This window comes from Musca domestica, unplaced genomic scaffold, assembly GCF_030504385.1.
Source record: "Musca domestica strain aabys unplaced genomic scaffold, Musca_domestica.polishedcontigs.V.1.1 11, whole genome shotgun sequence".
Classification (NCBI taxonomy): Eukaryota; Metazoa; Arthropoda; class Insecta; order Diptera; family Muscidae; genus Musca; species Musca domestica.
The window spans coordinates 11,520,137-11,547,208 of NW_026712133.1; the positions used below are offsets into that span (position 1 = coordinate 11,520,137).

Genomic DNA, 27,072 nt, shown 5'->3' on the forward strand with positions numbered 1-27,072 from the left:
ATCTGATTCGATTATCACCACTTTCAGTAAGCTTCGTCCTTGGGCCAAGCAGATATTGTTTGCAGAATTGCATCTCAATCGGATAATGAATGGGACCTGCATTTTGTTCACAAGAATACATGGACGGGCGGACTGATATGCATACATCGACTCAAAAAGTGATTCTATGAATATCCTCAAAAGTAACTATGGGTCTATCTCGCTTCTTTCTAAACAAATGCACAAAGATTAATACCCTTACAACTATGTGGTGGGGGTATAAAAATACTTCCTTGAATAGATTTGCCAACTCTTAAAAAAATCGAATTACGAAATATACAACAACTAAATCAACTTCCAACTAGAATATGGCATGTGAGGTACCATTGACTGAGGGTACACAGACAAGTGAAACGACATTCTGTACGTTGTACTCTTCGATGACTCTATTTAGAGATTCTCCCAAAAACTCCACCGAAGCTTAGTTTGAGAACAAAAATAGAAACTGAATTGATTTTTTGGACAAGGAGGTTTTCTGTTCACCAAGATTCTTAAATGTGCATTGCTGTTCAATCTGTCGGCAAATGTGGTAAAAACTATTAAAAATCTATCTAAATCATATTTATGCTATTGTCAGAAAGTTAGCCTAAATGTTAACGACGGCTTCCACTCAGGTTGTCCTTTGGTCATACAATTTGATGTTCACCTTAGTCATATATTACAGTTTGTGATATTTAAGTGGTAATCTTTCATTCATTCATTTTCCTCAAATTTAGGCTCTCAATATTTATACTTTCCAAAAATAGGATTCTGAAGTCGGCGTCACAGTCTGTTCTAAGGTGGCTCGATTCGCACACCAGTAAAGTCTGAGATCGCTGTTAACGTGTTATTATTTTCCAAACAACAATTTGTATTCTTCCTCGAATCGAGACGTTTCGTATCGCTTCTCTCAAATTATGCATGGCTTGCAACTTTTACTCTTTATTGTCCTAGCAACCTTTCGAAAAGACTCATGTAGTCTTTACAATCGAAGAAAGCTACAAGTAAAATCTTACTTTTGACTAAACTCTGATGTCATCTCCTCCGTCGTTTTCATATTCCCTACCCACTGTGAAAATGTATGCAATAATTACGGGGGAAATCCAGCAAATTATGAAAATAGAGCTAAAAATTGGCGTTTTAAAAGTTTAAATCGAAAAATATCCAAAACAGAATCACTTCATTTTTTGGGGAAAGTGTCAAAGGAAGAATTATTCTACATAAAATTTGTTTGTGAGTCTCGGAAAAAATATCCGTTATATTAATGTATGCCTACGAAAGCGATCCATGTATCAATTATGAGATTATTCATATTTTTCCAAAGAAAATACATTTGGGTGCCACGGCGACATAAAAAATGTGCCACAAAATAAGACATAAGGAACGTGTCATTATACGCAGCTTCTCCGAGAGCATTGGTCCATTGTGTTCGTCCTAAGAAGAATTACTTATGAAGACATAAATTGGGAATGAAAGAGGAGAGTTATTTGAAGGCTTGCCTAACAATGATATGTTTTTAGCAAACCTGTGGATGATAATGGAATCTATGTCTGAGGGGAACATTCTACCTCTACCTCTTATTTGTCCTCACATAGTCTACAGTAGTCGTTTCATTCCCCACTATATTACTTTGTCCTGGGGCCCAACAAAGCTTAATGAGTTCACGTATTTCAAGAATGCCTTTCTTGCCATCAATAATGGCCCTCGATTTTTGACGCAAAGACTTTGCTATTCTTTCTTTTTCGCTATCTTCCGCTACCGCTACCACTCCATCAAGCACCTCCCCCACAAAGGGCCACAATTTTGAATAATTATAACTCTTATAAAATCTTATGTAATGTCCGATTGTCTTTACGCACATCACAATATTAACTCAAGGTCTGGTGTGAAGATGGAATATATGGGTCCACTCCTTCTGGTATCTCCCCCCACAAAGAGTAACAATTTTGAATATCCATGGAGCTCATAAAACGCGGAATTAACATCCGATTCCATTCAGACTTGGAACATCTCAATACTTTTATCAACACAAAAGCTGAAGGAAGAGATAGGAGCATTCCTTCTGATACCTCCCCCACAAAGGGTCAACATTTTCAATACTTTGATGATATATAATTTTATTGAATTCAGACAAAATTGCATTTACACCTTGGAACTAAAAAAACAATCGTAGTCCTGATTTTGACTTTAGATGTTTTAAGAAACATCGATGCATTCGGTCCACTTCCTATGGTCTACCTAATATGCAATTTTAGATAAAAAATGAGTTATGCTAGTGTCCAGTGTTCTAATCCAATACGACATACCCTTCCTTATATAAAAAAGTCATAAAATACTAAAATGACAGTCTTTTGTCTGTCTGATAGTTATCAACTCACCTGTGTCACCTCTCCATAAAGACAGCTTACCGAGCGTTGAGCACATAAATAATTGAAATTGGCCATTAACGTCGGGCGCCACTGACTGCTCAACCAATCTAATGACATAAATTCCTTTCTTTTTATCTCAATGTCTCGCACCTTTTCATCACACCGCCAGCCCACTTAATGGCCATTTAGGAAAATAAAATTTTGCCAAGAACAAAAGAAATGAAAATGGTAACAACAATAACAATAAAACAAATTATATACAACAATAACAAATTCACTTCAAAGCCATCAAAATTTGTTTGCAGTTTTCAAAAAATTTATACTTTCACGAAAGGCCCAGGAGATTGAAAAATATTTAGCGCGCTGGTAGTCTGCCAGAATAAATGACCCTTAAATGAATTGGCAAAAAAGTGCACGTGTACCACTAGACTATGGAAATTGTTAATGTGGCTTGTAATGGCAGACAAAACATAGAACAGACACCTGTTTTTTGATAACGTAGAAGGTAGGTTAAAAATGTTTTCACTCGCATTGGTGTGTAAATAAATCCTAGATGCTTTGTAGTTTTTGTAAATCTGAAGCTTTACGAAATGAAAGTTAAGAAGAATTTTGAATGAAAAATACTTTGCGCCGAACATCCCATTACAATGTATCGCAATAGCTGAATCCTTGTGATTTGCGTAAGCATAAGCTTTATTTCATGTTACTGAGGAAATGTTGGTCCAGATACGCTTATGTCAAATAGCAATCGATACTTCTTGTTGGCAAAAGAAATCTACTACTTCCATTTTTTTGAATTTTGTGATTTCCGAGATCTCTAGCTGAAATATCCTGAACTCTATTTTGCCCTTCAAAGATTTTTTTGCTTAATTGAAAATAATTTTTTTAAATGTCATTTGACCTTTGAGGAAGGTCATTTAGTTGTAATTAAATTACGCTGCCTGGATTTTAACATATTTGCAATATAAATCAGATTTGTTATTTCCTTGTCAAGTATTTTGAATTTCTTAAACAAATAAGGCGTTGTCGCTTTGCCTCTTAAGCTTCATCACCCATAGTCGTCGATAATATGTTTTGAATTATTTTTGGTACAAAAATGTCAATTAATGTTGGTTAAAACAAAAACTTCCTGGAAGGTCTAACGTCTATGGCATGTTGCATAATTGAATTGAATTTATGACAGAGTCAAAAATTAGAGTTAAAAAATCATCTTCACTCCTTTTTTCCTTCTCCTCCACCTTCTCCCACTTTTGGCAAATTGCGGTTAACATCCTTTTTTTCATGTTTTCCTTCCTCAATCCGATTCAATGGAAATTCGTGAAAGAGAAAGAAATTAAATTACCGGCAACTTTATCTTGGAGATGGGACTCGATGGGAACGACTACTTAATGAAGGTAATTCAATATAATAGCGGTTATGAATGGTTGTCAAAGAAATCTTTCTTGCGAACACCTTCCACTGTCGTCCCCATTCAAATTCATTGACCCATTTCGAACATTGTCTTCTTAATTAACACGTGCATAATTTAATTTCCCACTTTATTTTAGCAAACAACAGAAAAAAAAGAAAAACAAAACACTCGGAAGGGTAGAATTTCCAATAAAAAACGAAGGGTACATTTGACTTATAACGCATCGTTTCATCATCCTTTGTTTTGTCTTTTCCAACAATAGAATGTTTATGTTGACAAGGGCAAGAAGGAAAACATGGAAATTCAAGTACTTAAGGGGTGTATGGATTGGTCGACAACAAAAAAAAAAAAAACAAAATTCTTTTAATAATAAAATTAAAAATAATATATGCACATATTAAAGCTATTTTTGTCCTAAAGCTTAAATTCACGTACTTTTGTAACACAAAAAAATAATAATATTTAATTAAAAGTAGAGTAGAGTTAAGGCAGAAAACTGAGAAAACTATGTATGCCATATATGAATGTATGCCTACGAAAGCGATCCATGTGTCAATTGTAATATTAGTAATATTTTTCCAAAGTAAATATATTTGGGCGCCACGGCGACATAAATAAAAATGCGCCACAAAAAAAAAGACATAACGAACGGGTCAAACAAGACGGGATTTTCTTAGAACTGAAGTTTAGGTTAGGTTTCAGGATGACCAGCCACTCGTGTACCATTAGTCTATTGTGTTCGTCCTAAGAAGAACTAGTAATGATAGGAAAGACATCAATAGACAGGGTGAGATAAAAAATTTGTAACAAAGTCAAACACCATATTTTTTAATTTTATTGAATGAAAGAAAAAAGTCGGAAATAGCATCAAATTTTAGAATAAGTTTAGATTTGTTAGAATTTGTCACCTTTGGCACGAATTATGGTCTTCAAACCGTCACACGCTGCTCGCGAAGCGCTTGCTTGAGATGATCAACACTTTGGTGTTTTTTAGTGCACAATCTTGTTTTCGAAAATACTCCAGACACAATAGTCCAACGGATTGGTATTCGGAGATTTTGGAGGCCATTGGGCGCTGGAAATGGAGCGAGGAACCTCCTTTTGTAACCATTCTTGGGTGGCGCGTGCTGAGTGCGATGGTGCTGAGTCCTGTTGGAATGTCCAAGGTCTGCGGCCAAAATGTTTGCGTGCCCAATGCTTTAATACACCCTCCAGAATATTTTCGAGATAATATTCGGCATTTATTCTGATGCCACGGTCGATTAATACAAGCGGAGAGCGACCATCGGCTGTTATGGCGGCCCACACCATCAACATGGCCGGCGCATGAGTTCTGGTGACCAACCACATTTTTTGCTGACCTCTTTGGCAAGTAAAAACGATCATTTTGTTTGTTTACAAACCACTGGACAATGAATCGGAGAAAACCAAATTCGACAGTTCACCATTTCATCTTTTGAGTCTATTTTCTTTCAGTTGCGGTGTAAGTTATTGCACTTTTTGGAATTTCAATGGCTTTACTCTGAGCTCATTTTTGAATATTTGCCGAATGGAATATTGCGATATGTTCAGCTCACGAGTCATTTTTCGGCCACTGCGACGCGGATTTCGATCAAGTCGCTTCTTTACTTTTCGAACCATTTCTGCTGATGTAGTTGTTTTCTTCGGTCCACTTCCTTGACGTCGGGCTACGCTACCAGTATCACGGTAACGAGCGATGGTGCGAGACACAAAAGATTTATTCACATTTAAATGCTGGAGTGCTCTAGCGATAGCCACTTATGTTTTTACAGCCAAATATAAAGAAATTACACTATCACACTTGGATTCTATCACGAATAACTCTTTTTCTGGAAAATTTTCACCAAAATGCTTTTGTACGCTTGTAAACAATATATTGAGCTTTTTCATCTCACCCTGTATTAGTTATGATAGGAAAGACATAAGTTAGGAAAGAAAAAAGATATACAGATATCAAGTTATACGAAGGCTTGCTTAGTCATGATATGCTATTAGCAAACCTGTGGATGATAATGGGATCTACATCTGAGAAGAACATTAGAGTTTCTATCTTCCCAACTACCGAAGCAGCAAAGGCTACTTTACAGCGTAAGATGTCTGCATAACGGTTGTTCAATCATCTCTACCTCTTCTTTGTCCTCACTAAGTCTACAGCAGTCGGGACCATCGTTATCCTATCTAGAGTTCAGATATCTTCAACCGGTAAATCAATCGACTGGGAATCACCTCGACTTAATTCGTTAGCCAATTCATTCTCCACTACATTACTATGTCCTGGGGCCCTACAAAGCTTAATGAGTTCAGGTATTTCAAGAAGAGCTTTCTTGCCGTCAATAATGGCTCTCGATTTGATGGCAATTGACGTGAAGGCTTTGAAGGCCGCTTAACTATCTACAAATATAGTCACTGGTCCTATTATGTTATAACAATGTTTTCCATTTTCCTTCTGTCATCTTAGTTTTGTCTGTGTATATGGCCGGACCATCCACCAACCATTTACCAACAGCTCAACGTTTCTATCGACTATAGTTAAATTAATGAAGTTGAAGTCGAAAAAGGTGGACATGTGATCACTAGTTTTATCATCTTCATCTAAAATATGCCGATTTGTAGATAAGACCAGGATAGTGCATGACCAAAACGCGAAAAGTGCTATCATCCTGATTCCTGTAGTCTCAGTGTTGTCCTTGATGCTTGAAACTGGTCCAATAGATCCAAAGACTGGATGTTTATCATTACTTTCATGGCGGACAGAGAGGTGTTTTTGAGAGCTCCATTTATTAGTAAAGTTGTGACTCTTTGGACTGTGGTTTGGACATGAGCGACCACCAGACCAGACACCCACATGTCAGAACATCCATTAAGTTTGACATTATGTTTGTAACACCTCAAAATGTACATTTTAGATCCCACAAAGCTATACGAGGACGTTATTCACCGGAAATATTTCATTTTTATACCCTCAGTCATGTGGCTACAGAGGGTGTATAAATTTTGATACGGTCAAAACGTGTCTAGTCGAAATAACGGCTTTAAACCGTAGGTCTCTTTGGACCAAATCAGTTTCAGAACATTTGGAGTCGATCTAGCGATGTCCGTCCGTCCGTCTGTCTGTCTGGCTGATGCGCACGATAACTATCGAAGGGAGTATCCGACTTGGTCCAAACTGGGTACATCGTAATATTTTTGTCAAACTTAGATTGAGTTCGGAGATGGGCTATATCGGTCCACTCCTACTGATACCTCCCCCACAAAAGGTCGAAATTTTCAAAAAATTTTCTTTTGCACTGAAAGAGAAAGTATAATCTGATTTTGGCCCGCCTTTGCAAATTCTAATATTTGCGTCACTGCTAGGTAAGGCGTGAAAATGGATAATATCGGTCCACTCCATCAAGTACATCCCCCACAAATGGTCAACATTTTGAATAATTACAATTCTCATAAAATATGATGTAAGGGTCCGATTGTCTTCAAATTTCACATATCCCAAAATTTATATTAACCGAAGGTCTGGTGTTAAGATGGGCAAAATCGGCCCACTCCTTCTGGTACCTCCCCCACAATGGTCGAAATTTGCAAAAAAAAATATTTTCTGCACAGAAGCAGGAAGCAATAATGGATAATATTGATCCACTCCATCAAGTGCCTCTCCCACAAAGGGTCAAAATTTTGAATAATTATAACTCTAAAAAAATAAGATTTAAGAGTCCGATTGTATTCAAATTTCAAACATCCTGCTATTTTTATGAACCCAAGATCGGGCAGTAACACGGGATATATTGGTCCACTCCATCTGGTACCTCCCCCACAAACGCTCAAAATTTTAAATGTCCATGAAAAGCGAAATCAACATCCGATTCCATTCGAGACATGGTACATCTCAATATTTCCATCGACAATAGATCTGTTATAATAATGGTAGAGATCGGATGTTTTCTTCTGGTACCTCCTCCACATAGGGTTCAAGATTTTGAAAAACATAACGCTCAAAGAAAGCGAAATAAGCATCCAACTCTCTTCAAATTTCACACACACAAACAGTTTTGCTAACAAGATGTGTTGTGAAGATGCTATATATCTGCGAACCCCTTTTGGTACCTCACCCACAAAGGGACAAAATTCTCAATACTTTCATCTGTCATAAATTGCGAAACATCTTAGCGATTCTTTTCAACTTGCTATATCTAAATATATGTCTCTCATCCAGAATTCTGAGATGAATATGGAATTTATGATTTATATCATATTTAGGATACGAAATGTTTCCAAATAGAGGGTCAACAGTTTCAAAATTCATAACAGAAGTCAAAATAATCAAACATTGGCTGATTGGTCGGCAAAACCGACCGACACTTTTTTAGTTGTTGAATAGTATAAAGGCCTATGCAAAAATTAACTATGCAGATCCACGTCGACAAGTTGGTCGAAACTCACAAGTATTTCATTGATAAGCAGAATCCATAACAGAGGTTAAGAACAACTCCCTCCTGTGTACCTCTGCTGACAGTTTTCCTAATGGAACTCTCTCATAAGGTCGAATCGATTATCCTACTTTTTATCATTCTATCAAATCATTCATTCATTAATTCAGTATACAGGAAATATGGAAAAAATTGCAAAAAAACATTAGTTAACCCTACCCGCCAAAAAATTCATTACAAATCGGGTCACCAACCTATTACTTCAACAGGGTTTGTCGCATTAAAAAAAAACTAGTTATATTAGTGCGACAATTGGATTTTGTTATTTTTGATTTTTTATTGCTATATTTAGGGAATTTCAACCAAGTATTATTTTGTTTCCCATTTAAGAGGTCTAAACTTGATTCGAACGAAAACCATGCCAATTTTGAATTTCATATCTATTTATATTTTATGCAAACAAATTTTCCCACTCTCTTTCCAAAACTCAAATTCTTCATACTTTTCAAAACAAATGATTACCATAACAACAACAACAAGAACAAAGAGCCATTACAAATTCCTTTCCATTATGTTTGTCAAACTTTGACATTCTGCTCTCAAAAGAAATGGAAATATTTTTGATTAGGTAATTTACCAATTGTCGTCTGAATTACCATTGTGCTAACAACAATTAGGAAGGAACACACCATTCAGATTCCTTTATTTTGGCTAAATTAAACGAAGAAACAGAGAAATTCACAAAACTCTTCTTTACTTTTTCAGCTTCAACGGATGCCAAACATTTGCCAAGTTTACACTCGTCCTCGTCGACACCCTCGCTATCATCGCTCCACTCGTCGAACACAACGCAAATAGGTAGCCTTGCTGCAACCGGCACTCCAACCCATTCCACAGAAACGCAATCAACCGTTATAATTTCATTTAAATCATCCCAAACACCTGTTCTATCTCAAACAGCGTTTCCAGGTGTCAATGCACCGCCCACGCCGCCCGACGACACGACATTCTCCCATGAACTGCCGCCAACGCCATCGAACAATAACGATAATGCCGAGCCAACAACAATGCCAGCGACGGTGTCTCTATCGAGTAGCATTATTGGGGCAACAAGCCAAATGGGATCGCCTCTGCCGCCGTGCACGCCACGCAACAATGTCCTCAAAAAAGTGGCCTCGTTTACGGCGGAAAAGGCTGCGGCTGGCAGTGCCAGCAAAATCAATAACGGCGATAGCTACTGTGGCATGGCGGGACCATACGAAAGTAACGGCTTGAGACGTTCATCATTTGTGCCCGAGAAGTTAAGCTTCGCTGCATATGAAAAGTTTGAAGGTAAGTGACGTATCTACTGCGATATCCCAATACTCCTTCCTAGCCACCCAATGTTGTAGTGAAATGTAACATGGCACCCACTACTACGACAACGAAGAAGAAGAAGAAGAGAAAAAAACGACAAACTTTAAAACTTTACTTGTCTTGTTAGAGACATTTGGGTCGATCGCTGATGGCAGGCGTGATGTTAACATTACCAACACCAACATAGCGTCAATTGATTTGAAATAAAGTTGTTAAACTAAGGCTTTGACGCGGAATGGATGTTGTGGCTAAAATGCCTCAACGATGGGGGCCTTTTGAAAGATTTGAAGGATTAACACTATATGGAATAAAGAAAATTATATGCCCAAAAGAAATTAAACTTTTACATAGAAGTCCCAAATAAAACTGTATACACTAGGAATCTTCCCTCAAAATTACAAGCAGATCTTCATCAGTCTCTAATGCAATGATTTAAACAACTCACGCACGTTTCGTTTAAAAACAAAGCTTGCAAATCATTAATTTTTCTTTATCAAAATGGGTATTCTTTCCATCGCGCGCTTCTTCCATTCAGCGATGAAGCTCATTTTAACGCAATAGCTACAATAATAAGCAAAATTGACGATTTTGGAGTAAAGATCAGCCAGAAGCATTGCCACAACAGAAACAAGTTAAAAAGTATTGTTCTGTTTTGCCGATAGATGTATACCCTCTGCCGATGTTCGTTTATTTAAATATATATTTCGGCTTGTTCCAAACTTTTGACCGAGGTTTTGAAAGACTGTGTCGATAAGTTCTATATTCACATCAGATCTTTTGTTGAGAAAAATATTTAGATATAGCAAGTTGTAAAGAAACGCCGAGTTGTTTCGCAAGTTATAAGGCATATAAATACTGAAAATTTTGACCCTTTGTGGGGGAGGTACACAAGTGGTGGGCCGATATCAATCACATCACATCTGGCGTTATTAAAAATAGGATGCGTGAAAATTGAAGAGAAACGGAAGCTTATTTCGTATTTTATCAGCATTTTCTTATTCAACATTTTGACACCATTTATGAGGGATGCATCAAAAGTAGTGGGCCGGTATATCCCATCTTCACACCAAATGTTGAGTTAATAGAAGTATTGTGACGTGCCACATTTTATGAGCTTCATGGTTATTCAAAATTTTGACCAGTTGTGAGGGAGGCACAAAAATGAGCGAGCCGATATATTATATCATCTTCATACGAGATCTTGTGTTAATAAAAATATTAGAATGTGTGAAATGTAAAGAAAAAATAAAGTTTATTTCGCATTTTAAGAACGCTTTGGTTATTCAAAATGTTGTCCTCTTCAAAGGAGCAGTTCGATATCTACTACCTCCACATCAAAACTTGGCTTAAAAAAATATTAGGATGTATGCAATTTGAAGAGAATTGATCACTAATTTCGCATTTTATGATAGTCATATTTATTCTAAATTTTGACACGTTGTAGGGGAGATACTAGAAGGGATGGTCCGATATATTCCAACTTCACACCGTATCTTGTGGTAGTAGTAATATTGGGATGTGTCATTATTATTATTTTTATACTCTCTTAATTAACTTTGTCATTCCGTTTGTAACTCCTTGAAAAACTCAAGGCAGACCCAACAAAGTATATATATTCTTGATCAGCGTAAAATTCTATGGCGATTTAGCGATGTCCGTCTGCCTGTCTGTGTGTCTGACTGTCTGTCTGTTGTAATAACGCCATCTTTCGAACGAATTGAGATGCAAGACTAGAATTTTGCACACATATTTATTTTGCCAGTAGGCAGGTTAAGTTCGTAAATGGGCTATGTAGGTCCACGTTTTCATATAGCCCCCATATAACGGTACCTCCCGATATTCGGTATTTTGATGATTTTGGGGACATTATTCACCGGAATTGTTTCAAATTTGGTATTTGCAGTTCAATATGGATAAAATGGATGGCCTAAGACAGAAAAATCTTTATTCACCAGAATTCAAATAACGTACTTAGAGTTCGTAATGGGAACTACAGTCTGTGACAGAAAATTATCATGCAGATCCAGGTCATCGTATAGCTCCGATATAACAGTACCTCCCTATATACGGTATTTTGATGATTTTAGCTACACTTTTCACCGCTTATTTCAAGTTTCGAATTTGAATATGGTAATGGCTTATGGCAAACAATGCCTATGTAGGCCCACGTCGTTCCAAATGTTGAAGGGTATTAAAAGTTCGGCCCGGCCGCACTTACTGCTATTTAACTTGTTTTTTATGGGGGAGGTACCAGAAGGATTTAACCGATATATTCCATTTTCACGTCAGATTTTGTGTTATTAAAAATATTGGGATGTGTTAAATTCGAAGACAATGGAACTCTTATTTCACATTCTATAAGAGTTACTAGCTGAACCAGCCGCGCTTCGCTACTCCTTTCGGATGGATCGGAACGATCTTTAAATCTTAACTAATATTGGCCGTATTATCAATTTAAATAAATATTTTGAGATTTATGTGCTGTGCGATTTTTAACGTTTTCGACTTTGAAGTGCGAAACAGAATCAAATCTCAGAATTCCAATGTGGCTTTGGTACTTCCAAAGCAAAGAAATGAAGCAAAGCGAAGACTGTGTTTTGGTCTCATAGAGTTTTCAATGTCAAAAGTTGATTAATCGAAAATCGAGATACACGTCCCATAATTTATCTTTCAAAAATATTTCATATAGAATCCCTAATTTTTTTTTTAAGTATTGATGTAAGAGTTGTCTATAAATATATAACGTTTTCGAAATCCTCTGTATGAAAAAAAGTCTGAGCAAGTCTTTTATTATAGGCAGTCTCTTAAAGAATTATTCCTATTCAAGTAGGTGGGTCATTCACGTTGCTTCTCTCAATCCATGGCATAAAGGCCATCGATATTGGCGCCCAATATATTTAACCCCCACTCTATCTAAGTGCCACTTGCTGTTAGTGTGCGTACACTGGCAAAGCTACTGGTGCAAGTACTTTGTAATGCCTTCAAATCGCATTTGCCAAAGCACAAACGAAAAGAAATTGAAATGAAACTCAGTTCTTGTAGTCAAAAATCAGTTGGAATAAAATACGAGTCAGTGAACAAGATGTTTGTACTTCATGTCCACGGACATGTAGCAGTGCTAGGAGCATCGTATATCGTCTTTCCGTTTTGGCCATTGTACTCTTGTTCTTGTTCTTCTTCTTTCTTTTTCTCGCCTGTCGCTGGGAATTACTTTTATTTTCACTTGTTAGGGAAGTTCCTCCTATTATTTCTCCTTTTTTATTTATTTTCCATTGTTTCATTAAGTTTCTTGGCAAGTAGTCGAGTTTTTCTTGGCCACGAAGGGCAGTGGAGCGTAACACTTTTTGTGGATTTAATTAAACATAACGCATCAATTAATTTTAACAAGGAATGTAAACAGCGAGTCCAAATGGCAAAGGACAAGGTCAACAGTATGTGTTTGTTTTGGCGTTTAAAATGTTAATTTTGTTTTTTTGCTGTCCAATCCTTTTTTGAAATTATCTCGTTTTACAATGTTGGAAATGGGGGAGAACTTTTGTACGATGTGGTGTACTTAAAAGAAATTCATGAACTATTTGGTGTTTTAAAGTAATATTGACAATCAAGTATATATAGAAGACTTGTACTCTGTAGTTATCTTGAGATGACAGAACTGTATTAAATTTTACAAATTTTCTATGCAATGTAGATAAATATGTCCGATCAATACCTTAAACATAAAATGGAAGAAGATAATAATATTCAATCATTTGCAAGCTTTGTCCGTTTATAAAAGGATTCAGGGCTAAATTGTAGTCTAAACTTAAGATGTTTGACAATGAAGCAAAGCACGAAAAGTGTGTGAGCTCTTTAAAACAGTGTTGACATAAAGGTCATAGATAAAAAAATCGCACTTTAAATTTGACTATTTTCAAAATTTTTAGTCCTCCTACAAATATGCTAAAAATATTTAACAAAAATGTGAAAGCATATTCAATCACCCAGCGAACCAAATGTCGGACGTCCAAAACTCCTGAGCGTCGTGGAAAAAAATCGTTTTACAATAAGTGTTTAAATACAGTTGTCTGCGAAAAAAAATAGAAATGCACACGCCATTACTTCTGAGTTCGATCCGACAGCTTTTATTTCCCTTCCGAATTTCCATGGATATCCGACTTCCGACTTTTATCCGGCAGCAAGTCAGCCACTCTATATAAATTTCGGTCAGCAGTCGGACCGAATTCGCATCCGAAATAGGAAGTTTCTTCCAACTTTCAATTCGAAGTCAGACCGAACTAGGGCAGTTTAGTTCGCTGGGCATGGATTAACGTTATTGTGGTCTTTATCATCTATTTCAAAACTTACTACTACTTTGCCATACCTAGAACTTTTTACCAAAAATCCGCTCCCGAGTCAAAAAGGAACAAGTAAAAACGCAGTTAAGTTCGGCCGGGCGATATTTTGGACCTATATGGACAGTTGTATTCCAGGGTGTAAAGTATTTAGAAGGGACTCCTTGTGTGGATTTTCAGACAATTCCATAGCAATTGTGGCCAAAATCATCAATATACCGTATATCGGGAGGTACCGTTATATGGGGGCTGTATGAGTAATTCTAGTCATAGATGGTAGTACCTACTAGGAACTTCAAATATGAAATTTGAAACAATTCCGATTAAAAATGTCGCTAGAAACTTAAAAATACCGATTGTGGGGGTAAAGTTATATGGGGCCAAACGATATCGTGGACCGTTGTAGCCCATCTTCGAACTTGACCTGACTGCAGACAAAAGACTGATCTGTGCAAAATTTTAGTTTCCTATCTTAATTTGTTTTGACTGTAGTGCGATTACAACAGACGGACAGACTGACTGACGGACAGGGCTAAATCGTCTTAGATTTGTACGCTGATCAATAATATACAAGGTGGCGCAAAAGTAATCGTCCTATCAGAAAATGCTATACACTTTACGATTGTCCCCTAATGTCTTAATATTCCTTAATATACGAACCATATGTATACTCTCCGTACTACATATGGTGGAGGGCATAAAAAACACGGAAAAGGAGCTACAGAAGATATGGCCAAATAAAGACTTTGCGTGTCGGCATTAATCTGGCGCTAAAATGAACAATATCGACACATTTATTTTATCTGCCTAAAAACTTTAAAAAATAATATATAAATCGTCCACTTTTTCTGGTACCTCCTCCATAATTTGACAAAATTTTCATCAGTATATGTATCAAATTTAGGTTGGGTATAAAAATCAGGAATATTGACCCATAAATGGTAATATGTGAAATACGTGTCATTATACCCTCAGCCATGTGGCTAAAGAGGGCATATATCATTTGATAAGGCAAAACGTGCCTCATCGAAATAACGGTTTTAGGCCCTAGGTCTCTTTGGACCAAATCCATTTCAGGAGTTCGGAGATGGGCAATATCGGTCCCCTCCTTTTGGTACCTCCCCCACAAAAGGTCGAATTTCTCAAAGAAAATAATTTATTGAACAGAAAGAGAAAGGATAATCCGATTTTGGTCCAACTTTGCAAATCCTAATTTTTACAACAGAGCTAGATCATGTGCGAAAATGAACAATATCAGTCCACTCCATTCAGTATCTCTCCCACAAATGGTCAAAATTTTGAATAATTATAACTCTTATAAAATTACACACATCACAATATTTTAATTAACCCAAAGTCTGGTGTGAATTTGGAATATATCGGTCCACTCCTTCTGTGTAAAATTTTTGAATATTCATGAAACCTATAAAGCACGAAATTAACATCCGAATCTATTAAGACTTGGCACATCTCACTATTTCGATCATCACAAGATCTGTTATAAAGATTGTAGAGATCGGGCCATTACTTCGGGGACCTCCCCTACAAAGTGTCAAAGTTTTGAATAAGCAAAACGATCATAAAATCCGAAATAAGCATCCAGTTCTCCTGAAATTATGCACATCACAATATTTTTATGAACCCAAGGTCTGGTGCGAAGATGGGATATATCAATCCACTCCTTCTGGTACCTCCATGAAGCCATGAAGCTCATAAAACGCGAAATTAACATTCGATTCCATTCAGACTCGCTTAATATTTCTATCAATACCAGATCTGTTATAAAGATGTTAGAGATCGGGCCATTTCTTGTGTTACCTCCCCCACATAGGGTTTAAGATTTTGAAAAACAAATTTCACACATACCAACATTTTTGCTAACACAATATCTGTTGTGAGGTGACATATAACTGCGAACCCCTTCTGGTACCTCACCCACAAAGGATAGCAATTTCCCATACTTATCTCTATCATAACTTGCGAAACAAATTGGCGATTCTTTCGCATAAAATTGGATATTAATTAATTTTGCACATACCAATATTTTTATCTATATTACATGAAGTATGAAAATGAAATACTTCGATCGACTATATCTGTTTCCTCTAGCATATTTCCACATATTCCAAAAACTTGAACATATCTCATATAAAGGAAATATTCGATATAGCCCGAATCTGGCACATTGTTATATTTATATCAGTCTTAATTTAGATACGAATTGGTCAATATTGGCCAACTGCTTCGGAACCTTCCTCATGAAGGGTCAAATATTTGAATAATGGTAAGTTTCGGTTGAATATGAAAAAATCTATTCAATTTGGGCTGATGTTGCATTTATGATGAACAATAACCGTAAAACAGGATTAAGATGTATATCGAAGGTATATACAAATCTGAACCGATCTCCATCAAATTTGACAGAGGTATTTCTAATGTCCGGCATCAAATATCATTGTTGTGGAGTACATATTACGCATGTGAGGGACTTTAACACTAAATCGTAAACATATATTTGGGAGCTATATTTTGTATTTTCACCAAATTTGAAGTACTTGTTTCTAGGATGATTTCAGCCAGAATTGAAAGTCCATTTGGTCCGATATTAATCATTTGGTGCACAATTTATCTGATATCGGATAAAGATATACATGGGACCTGTATTCTAATCCGATCCGATCTCAATAAAATTTAACAGAAGTATTTTTAAACTCGATAAGTTATCTGCTACCAAATATCATTCTTGTGGAGTGCATATTACGCATGTGAGGGGCTTAAAACCCCAAATCATATGGAACAAAGAGATTTTGCTATATCGACACCGATTTTCTCCAAATTGTATGTACTTGCTTCTATACTGAATTCTAGAAGTATGTGCCAAAATTCAGGTCATTTAGACTGATGTTAATCATTTGGTACACAATTAATAAAAAAGAAATTCTTGCTTTAAAATCGACTATTAGACGTATTCTTCGACATTTGCAGATATCGCACTTTCAACAATTTAAGAAGTCTGTGACAAAACTCCCAGATAACGTTAAGATTATTTATTACATCTCCCCTCCCCCCAAAAGAAAACTCTTTCTTTGACTGCCTTGGAAATCCTTTTAAAGCCGTCTAGCAGTACTCACTTAACGATTATTCATTGTGTACTCTTCCCGGAATCAATTGCTTAGCCATCCTCCTCAATTTTCAAAACAAAACAAAAAATCCAAGGCCAAAAAAAAGAAAAAAATTATGACAAATTATGGTCAGCAGTCACATTCCCCACAAGCGTACATATGTCGGCATAAATATCTCTGAATAGAAGGGTATATCCAACCACTCAATCCATTTGAGCGCTTTGCGCGATTCTTTTTTGTCACTTTTGTTCGTTCGTTGTGTATAGATTCAGCATCTCATGTTGACAGTTTGTTGACAAATAAATCCTTCGCCTACCATTTCTGTAGATTTCCTTTCGCCCACCGACTGCCTGCTGTATGGCCTCCAGCAGACAAGAGTATTAGGAAGCAGCGTTTACCCATGTTTCCGTTTCCACTTTCACCGACTGTTTTTCTTTCGGCTGTCGCTGGATTGTTTGTCACCCCGGCTGTTTTGTCGGTGACCCGTGAGAAATATTTGCTTTTAACCAAGAAATGGATGCCTGCCTGCCCGCCCGTTCGTCTGTCCATCCGTCTGGAGAGCAAAGAAAACTGAGAATTTATAAATGGTGTTGAAATGTCCACAGTTTATCTTGAATGATGCAAATGGAGTGAAAACAATCGGAATTGTTCATAAGAAGTGGCACGGTCACCCATACACAGGTTATGACAATTTAAAGGTGTTTTTTCGCTTTCCATTTGTCAACACTGCGGGAGATGGACGTGGAAGGAAGTGCCATGTTTGTTATAGCGTATGAGCCTTGGCAATTCCACAAAAGTATGATTACCTGAAAAATGGAACACAATGGTTATTTTTAAGAAATCATCAGTCCCCAAAGGAAGGCCGAGAGAAGATATTCAAGATACTCAGAATTATTGCAACACAGAATGGTTTTAAAAATATATCGGCCTTCTGCACTGCTTCCTTTTTTTCTGATGTGCGATTCAAATATCCGTGCATGAAGCGTTTGTCGATGTGGTCGTGCCATTATTCTCTATTGATCATAGATTTAGAGAAGAATGAACAACTCGAACATGTACTGATTAATAGAGTTACTCCCAGTCGAGCCATGTTCCTCAATATTCGGCTTACCGGAGTAGTTTATGTATGGACTTGGTATATACAGGGTGAGATAAAAATGCAACCAAATCAAGCGCCATTCTTTTAACATTTCTTAAAATATTTATTGAATGTAAGCAAAAAATGTCGGGAATAGCATCAAATTTTAGAATAAGTGTAGATTTGTTCTAATTGGTCACCTTTGGCACAAATTGTGGCCTGCAAACGGCAAATGAAACCGTCGCACGCTGCCCGAATGTTGTTCTGCAGTATTTTGGCCCATTCCCGGCAAAGCGCTTGCTTGAGGTGAGTGCGATGGTGCTGAGTCCTTTTGGAATGTCCAGCCAAATATAAAGAAATCACACTATCACGCTTGAATTCCATCACGAATAATTTCTTTTCTGGAAAATTCTCACCTAAATGCTTTTGCACGCTTGTAAATAATATAATGAGCTGTCACTGGAAAAATTTTAACAGCTGTCGGACGAGTGGCTTATTAATGACACCAGTCTAAAGTTGGTTGCAGGTTTTTCATCTTACCCTTTATTACACATATGGCGCACAAAAAAATGAAATCGGACGATCGATTCTCATCATTTTCAATAGAGTTCGTCATTGGGCCAAATAAAAGATTTGTTGAAAATTTCGTCTCAATCGCACAATTAATGAGATCTTTACCTGATTTATAAAAAAAAAAAAACATAGACAAGCGCAGAGACGGTCGGACATGCATAAATCGTTCTACTAAAATCATCAAAAGGGACTATGGGCCTATTTCGTTTCCTTCTGCATGTTACAAAGAAATTCTCTAAAACATAAAAGCCTGTTCCACAGTGTGGCGTAGGGTATAAATAGTGATGGGAGATTGATGTAGAAATTATTGCCCAGAATTGGAGTACGACTCGAGTCCGAGTCGACAAGTAAAAAAGCTATAAGTTCGGCAGGGCCGATCTTTGAAAACCCTCCACCATTTGGAACGAATTTTCAAAAAAATAAAATCCTTTAAAAATTCTGTTAAAATCTTAAAAATACCGAATGGAACCGTTACCTGCATAGGCAACTTTTGTCATAAGCCATTACAATAATAAAATGTGAAATTTGAAAAAACGGTGAATAATGTCGCTAAAATCATCAAAATACCGAATATCGGGAAGTACCGTAACGTGGGGCTATACAAATACGAAGATCTGTACAGACAAATTTGTGTCTTAGGCTGTACTATCTATTACGAACTTCAAAATTTGAAACTATTCCGGTGAATAATGTAGCTAAAATTATCAAAATACCGAATATTGGGAGGTACCGTTATATAGGTTTATGTGTAGTCGGCGTTTTGCCGATTTTAGCCACATTTTTAAGCGGAATTTACGGCCTCTCTGACAGTTAATTGGCTATGCAGGTCCACGTGTTCGTGTTCCCCCAAATAACTCTATTAACCGATATTTGGCATTTTAATCATGTTCTTTTAGCTCCATTTTTTGGAAATGTTGAAAGTTCCTTCCGAATGATGAAGGATATTAAAAGGTCCTATATAACTCCCAAACATCCTACGTTTGTCAAATTAAGTTGAATTATGGATTTGAACTCGATCGCACGAAGTTCCGATTCGAATAAAGTCGAGTTAAATCCATAATACGCAATAAATATGAATTTGTCTCGAAAAGTTCTACCATATATGCGAAGTGCCCTGCCAGGCATTTGTACTTTCGTTACTGATTTACACTGCCATAAGTATTGTAGAAGCAGTGTTGCCAAGCGTAAAAACCAATCAGAATATTTTCTTTATATCCATCATTTCATTTTGCAACCGAACTTTAAACATCCTATATCCCCATTCATTTAATATTAACATAGAGATTTTTAATAAACATGAACACATGTGCCGCCTGTATATGTGTTTTACATTACCATCACCATACCCAGTTTTCGGTCATGTAACACAATGTAACATTGCAAAATCGTCGATGTCAGTCTATACCATATCGGCTTTTCGATAGAATATTACCCGAAAATGTCTAATTAGATATTCTGCATAGTAAATGTCGCACATCGATATTTTACACAAACCCCAAGTTGTTCACACCTCACTTTCAGCCATTGCGGCTGCAGCAACTTGGCGCCCCAAACCCGACAACCAAATGTTGTGGCATAAAAGCCATTCAGGGCAACGGCTGTCATGAATAGATTTTCATAAAATTTAATAATTTAACTTTTAACGCGAGCATCACACCAATGTTTCTCTAAATAATGAAGCGCAAAACTAAATTTGGACAGACTCACTTGACTTGGTTTGTCAACGAAACGAAAGGACGGACGGACGGACTACCGGGCGGACGAATAGTTGGGCAAAAAACCCATGTGAGCTGCAAACAATATTCATGGTGGAACGCAAAAAGTAAATTATAAATTATTAAAGAATAATTAAACGAGAAACAGGAACTCATGTGCACTTCATTTAGGACTTAATAAAGTTACGACTATACGACTAGGCAGCCTCACACAAGCCCACACACACATAGAAACCTAGTACACACACTTATGCGGAATGGCATATTAGGACCCATATGGCAACTATAAAATTCGTAATGTGTTAAGGGGGAAATATCAGGGCATCGGTATATGTAGGCATAAATGGTGGTATGTGTGTGTCTGTCCCTGTTTCCCTGTGTGTGTAAGTGTATCATAAAACCATTAAATTAGATAGGAAAAAAATTAGTAGCATCTACTCTTAACTTGAAAACGTTTTTGCATTAATAACGCACCAAACGTACTGGGGTGTAAATATTGGGGTCTTCCTAGTGGCTATCTGCTAGACGATATATTATTGCCTAAAAATTATATGTTCCTCGGTAGTTACCACAGGGATTAAGCCTATATTTTCAATCTTCAGCCCTCATCTCAATTGATGTAACGATAACGAGTTGGATTCGTTTATTTATTTTTTTCGCTTTCATTTGATTTATAATTTTTGAAAATTTTGTCCATATGTGGGGAGGATACAATTGTTATACCCTCCACCATACATAGTATGGTCATTCCGTTTGTAACTCATCGAAATAATAATTTAAGACATAAGAAAGTATATATATTCATGATCAGCGTGAAATTCTAAGACGATTTAGCCCTGTCCGTCTGTTGCAATCACGCTGGAGTCAGCCTATGACAAAAAATTTCGTATGCATGCCCACGTCTTCGAATAGCCCACGTACAATGGTACGTGCAACATTATTCGCCGGAGTAGTTTGAAATTTCGTATTTAGAGTTCGAAATGGGAACTATAGCCTATGACATAATATTGGGTATGCAAGGTCAGATCTTCGTATAGGCCCCATATATTAGTACCGCACTATATTCGGTATTTTAATGATTTTAGGTACAATTGAAATTTCGTATTTGAAGTTCCTAATGGGTACTACAGCCTGTGACAGAAAATTATCTATGCAGGTCCAGGTCTTCGTATAGCCCCGATAAATCGGTACCTCACTATATTCGGTATTTTGATGATTTTAGCTACATTATTCACCGGATCTTTTTTCAAGTTTCATATTTCAATATTGTAATGGCTTATGACAAAAGTTCCCTACGCAGGTCCGCGTTTTCGTATAGACCCTAATATAACGGCTATATTCGATATTTTTAAGATTTTAGCAGAATTTTTATCCGATTTTATTTTTTGAAAATATTCATATTTGTTCCAAATGATGGAGGGTATTCAAGTTCGGCCCGGCCTGCTGCTTTTTTACTTGTCATAATGTACATAATTATAGCAACAATTTTTTGATGCGGAAAGATGAAGAACATGTTTTTTGTGGTTACTTATAATTTCAACCAGACCTCCTAAGATAGTTTCACTCTTTACAAAAAAGGAGATGGAGCACTTCTGGGAATTGAAAAAACGGACCAGATTTCCTACTTCATTGAAAGATGAAAAATTTAAACAAGCGAGCAGTTCTGATGTTGAGGTTACTGGTCGATGGAGAGTTTTATGCACAAAACTACAGGGTGAGATGAAAAAACTGCAACAAACTTCAGGCTGCTGTCATTTCTAAGCCACTCGTCCGACAGCTGTTAAAATTATTCCAGTGATAGCTCATTATATTGTTTACAAGCGTACAAAAGCATTTTGCACTCCAGCATTTAAATGCGAATAAGTATTTTGTGTCTCGTGCCATCGCTCGTTACCGTGATTGAAATACTGGTCGAGGAAGTTGGCGGAAGAATACAGCAACATCAGCGGAAATGGTTCAAAAAATAAAGAACCAACTTGAACGAAACCCGCGTCGCAGTGGCCGAAAAATGGCTCGTGAGTTGAACATATCACAATATTCCCTTTGGCAAATATTGAAAAATGAGCTCGGGGTAAAGCCATTGAAATTCCAAAAAGTGCAAGAACTTACACCGCAACAGAAAGAAAATAAACTCAAAAGAACTAAAGAGTTGCTTCGCTTGGCCGAAAATGAAAATGTGTTGGCCACCAGAACTCAAGCGCCGGCCATGGTGATGGTGTGGGCTGCCATAACAGCCGATGGTCGATCTCCGCTCGTATTAATCGACCGTGGCATGCCGAATATTATCGTGAAAATATCCTGGAGGGTGTATTAAAGCCTTGGGCATGCAAACATTTTGGCCGCAGACCTTAGACCTTGCAACGGGGCTCAGCACCATCGCATTCAGCACATGCCACCCAAGAATGGTTACAAAATGAGGTTCCTTACTTCATTTCCAGCGCACATTTCATGGCGCACAAAATCTCCGTATACCAATCCGTTGGGCTATTGTGTCTGGAGTATTTTGTAAAGTAAGGTTGGCACTAAACTACAAAGTGTCAAGCAAGCGCTTCGCTGGGAATGAGCCAAAATACAACAGAGCAACATTCGGGAAGCGTGTGACGGCTTCATTGGCCGTTTGAAGGTTATAATTCGTGCCAAAAGTGACCAATTCGAACAAATCTAAACTTATTCTAAAATTTGATGCAATTTCCGACACTTTTTGCTTTCATTCAATAAAATTTAAAAAAATAAATTTATGGCTTTGACTTTGTTGCAGGTTTTTATCTCACTCTGTATATGAGTAAAACCATTGCACAATTAATCCACATTCAATTTTTCTGGCCAAAACTATTTCACCGTCGTCATATGTAAATCGCAGAAACCAACTGTGACATATATATCAAATTTCAGAATTTTAGCCCTATCCGTGCACCCAATACCAAATTTAGTCACATATCCAAAACAATCCTCAACTATCGATCCTATGCCATGTTTACGTTAGAACTTTTTGCAGGGTTAACCTACTTCAAGGGGATTTATTTGAAGTATAAGTAATGGATATGACAATTTTAATCCAAATCCAGTGGGTTAACCCATTTATATGTAAACGTACTGCTACACACCAAAAGAGATTCAATGTAATACCATTTAGTACTTTTCAAACAATCATATTACGCATTTGCAAAACCTCCTCCATATCTTAATTCCATATACCAAGAGAACCCTGAATATCAAATTTGAGGATTCCATCCCCATCCCTTCACGCAATACCAAAATTTAGTACAAAATTTAGTCAAAACCCAGCTCCATATGTCAAGAATATATATAATCAGAACCAAATTTCAGATTCCAAGCACTAGCTGTTAGTACTTTTCGTGCAAATGCAGTACACGTTTCTTTTTATTACAAACCTACCACCAACGGGAACACCAATACAAAATTTCAATTCCAGCTTCATCCGTTTACCCTACACTAAACTGTACCAAATTTAGTAACATACACACACTTAGTACATATTCGCAAAACCACATACATATAACAAACTTAATTGCCAACCTTGACTCTCATATCAACTTTCATGTTTTTAGCCCTATCCATTCACAGAATTTCAAATGGCAACATTTTAGAAGTTGAGTACCCTTTTAGTACGATTTTCCTAAAACCCGGCCTCATAACAAGTCTACGCACAAAGACTGACCCTCGTGCAAAATTTCAGAAGTCTAGCGTCAGCTTCTTCTAGTTTCGAATGGCCATTGAAGGGGCCAACCTTCAAAAAAAAATCCAGCAAAATGCTCCAAAAATGTATAATTTATCCCTGACTACCTCAGTGGGATACATCGACTCCAAATGTCCTGAAACGGATTTTGTTCAAAAAGACTTGAAGTCTAAACCCATCTATTAAATATATATTTTTAAAATATTTTTGTATAAAAATAAAGGACCACCCTAATATAATTACTATTGTTTTACCCTCAGCTAACACATATGTATTGTATATCAGCAGGGACACCAATGACGACTATGTGCCTCTTAGAAATTGTACAAACATACACACACATACGTCTACACATGTCGCTTTCTAGCTAGAGACACAGCAGCGATAAGAAATTATTTTTCTAATTTTCAAGCATACGGTTTTTTTCTAAATTTAAACGCTTTTATTTGTGGTATTACAGTGGGCTAAAGCGACTTCCTATTTTTCTACACAAACAAATTTGTAAAATCTATAGAATTCTGTTGAATTTTCATAAAATTCAAAATATCGAAACTTTTCAAAATTTTCTGCATTCTTATGTAAACTACAACACCCTGAACAACATCGCTTGATTAAACCTATCCGTAGTTGGCAAAAATTATCACACCATTCACCAAAATTCCTTCCACCTATTTTACTTTTATTCTTAAAACATTAAAAAAAAACCCTCAACACTGTTCGCAGTGGCAAAACCTTCATCATACCACTCCCCCAAAAAAGTCTTCTAAATTTGACGCTTAAAAGGGGAGATCTTGGAACAATGGACATGACCTCACACACTCACACATCCATATGTGGCAACCATATATAACCATGTACCAGCAGTACGAGTATATGACAGTCCAACATACACAATCACTATTTGTGGCATCTAATATGTAACATCTGTGATCTGATTCCAGGCGTTGATACCTCCATCTTTTCGCACTTCTTCTCCATGTCAAATGATGAATGACTGCCTAGGCACGGGTTGTTTGGTGTCAGCGTGTGCAGCTTTCCTTTTGATGAACCTATGACCCGTGTGGGAGGGTGGGAGAGTAGAGTGTGGGTGTAGGTGTCAGTGTCTGTGTCTGTGTCGGTGCGTGAAAATGAATAGTTCTTGGTGAAGTTTTTGCCACTTTAAACCAAAGAAACCTCGAAAACCGCATCATCAAACGAACGAACGAAAGAGCGCCTTTCCTCTTCCCGATATCTGTGTGGCTAAAAAACAAACAAAAAAAACTCAACTTTGTTGCCAGCTCTTGTCAACGAAAACTGTGGTCTACACTGGCATTTATTTGAAATTATTTCATTAGATTTTGACATTGTTTTTCTTGGTCTTGCCTTGCTTCCTCCAAGGTTGTCTTTTTTCTTCTCTCCACTGTAGCTTGTCCCGCCATTTAAATAAAAAAAGAAGAGGCTAAATGCTGCTGGTGCTGATAAGATTGGCAAGGATTATACAGCCAAAAAAAAAAAATAATTTACGTCTTTGGGCCATTTTTCCATTTGTCTGCTTAAATTTAATTGTTTGCAATTTTAATTTCTCAAGGACAGGGAAACCGAATCGAGATGGAAGGGGGACAATGTAACACCCCATTCATCCCCAGGGGCATCAGCAAATTCATTAAATCCTTTCGCCTTGAAATGCAAGGCAGTAAAAAGACTAACGACCAACATCATCAAGAGATGTGCCGGGTTTTGTGGGACAATTTAAACAATGCCAACGAGAGAAGAGAAAAAAATAAATTACTGCTTAAACCGAGTGCGGTTTTTTAAATTTTATGCAATTTATGATCTTTCTTAAGGGTAGCAAAATAATACAAATCTTTTTTGAAATTTGAACAAAAATGAATTAATTAAGTGAGGAAATGTCAAATATTTGAAAACTACACATTTGAAACTACACATAAACGTAAGTAATTATCGAAATTCGACTCCTCTTCATAATACCACTTCGATTCCCACACTACAGGGTGAGATAAAAACAATGCAACAAAGACAAACGCCAATTTTTATATTTTTGTTTGAGGAATTATGGTCTTCAAACGGCCAATAAAACCGTCACACGTCACATGTTGTTCTGCAGTATTTTGGCCCATTCCCGGGGAAACGCTTGCTTGAGATGACCGACACTTTGGTATTTTTTAGTGCCAACCTTGTTTTCCAAAATACTCCAGACACAAGTGTCCAACGGATTGGTATCCGGAGATTTTGGTGACCATTGTGCGTTGAAAATGAAGCGAGGAACCTCATTTTGTAACCATTCATGGTGGCGCGTGCTGAGTGCGATGGTTCTGAGTCCTGTTGGAATGTCCAAGGTCTGCGGCCAAAATGTTTGCGTGTCCAAGGCTCTCCCTCCAGAATATTTTTGCGATAATATTCGGCATTTATTCTGATGCCACGGTCGATTAATACTGTTAGGGCGGCCCACACCATCACCATGGCCGGCGCTTGAGTTCTGGTGGCCAAGCGAAGCAACTCTTCAGCTCTTTTGAGTCTATTTTCTTTCTGTTGCCGTGTAAGCTCTTGCACTTTTGGAATTTCAATGTCTTTAATCCGAGCTCAGTTTTCAATATTTGCCGAATTTTGCGATATGTTCAGGTTACGAGCCATTTTTCGCTTCTTTACTTTTCGAACCATTTCTGCTGATGTTGCTGTTTTCTTCCGTCCACTTTCTTGACGTCGGGCTACGCTACCAATATCACGGTAACAAGCGATGGTATGAGACACAAATGATTTATTCACATTTAAATGCTGGAGTGCTCGAACGATATCCACTTGTGGTTTTCCAGCCAAATATAGAGAAATCACACTATCACGCTTGAATTCCATTCCATCACGAATAACTTTTTTTATCAGCTGTCGGACGAGTGGCTTGGAAATGACAGCAGTCTGATGTTGGTTGAAGTTTTATCATCTCACCCTGTATATATTTTTGATCA

At 37.1% G+C, this 27,072-nt stretch overlaps 1 protein-coding gene across 7 annotated transcripts in view; it reads left to right on the forward strand.

Moving 5' to 3' along the window:
- Nucleotides 1-27,072, forward strand: part of LOC101895687 (protein cappuccino) — a 184,509-nt gene that overhangs the window by 125,510 nt on the left and 31,927 nt on the right. For all 7 annotated transcript variants that reach the window (XM_020039327.2, XM_020039329.2, XM_020039328.2 and 4 more), the window contains one exon: nt 9,006-9,572. In XM_020039327.2, the coding sequence (XP_019894886.2) occupies nt 9,006-9,572 (567 nt within the window). The remainder of the gene's footprint in view (nt 1-9,005; nt 9,573-27,072) is intronic.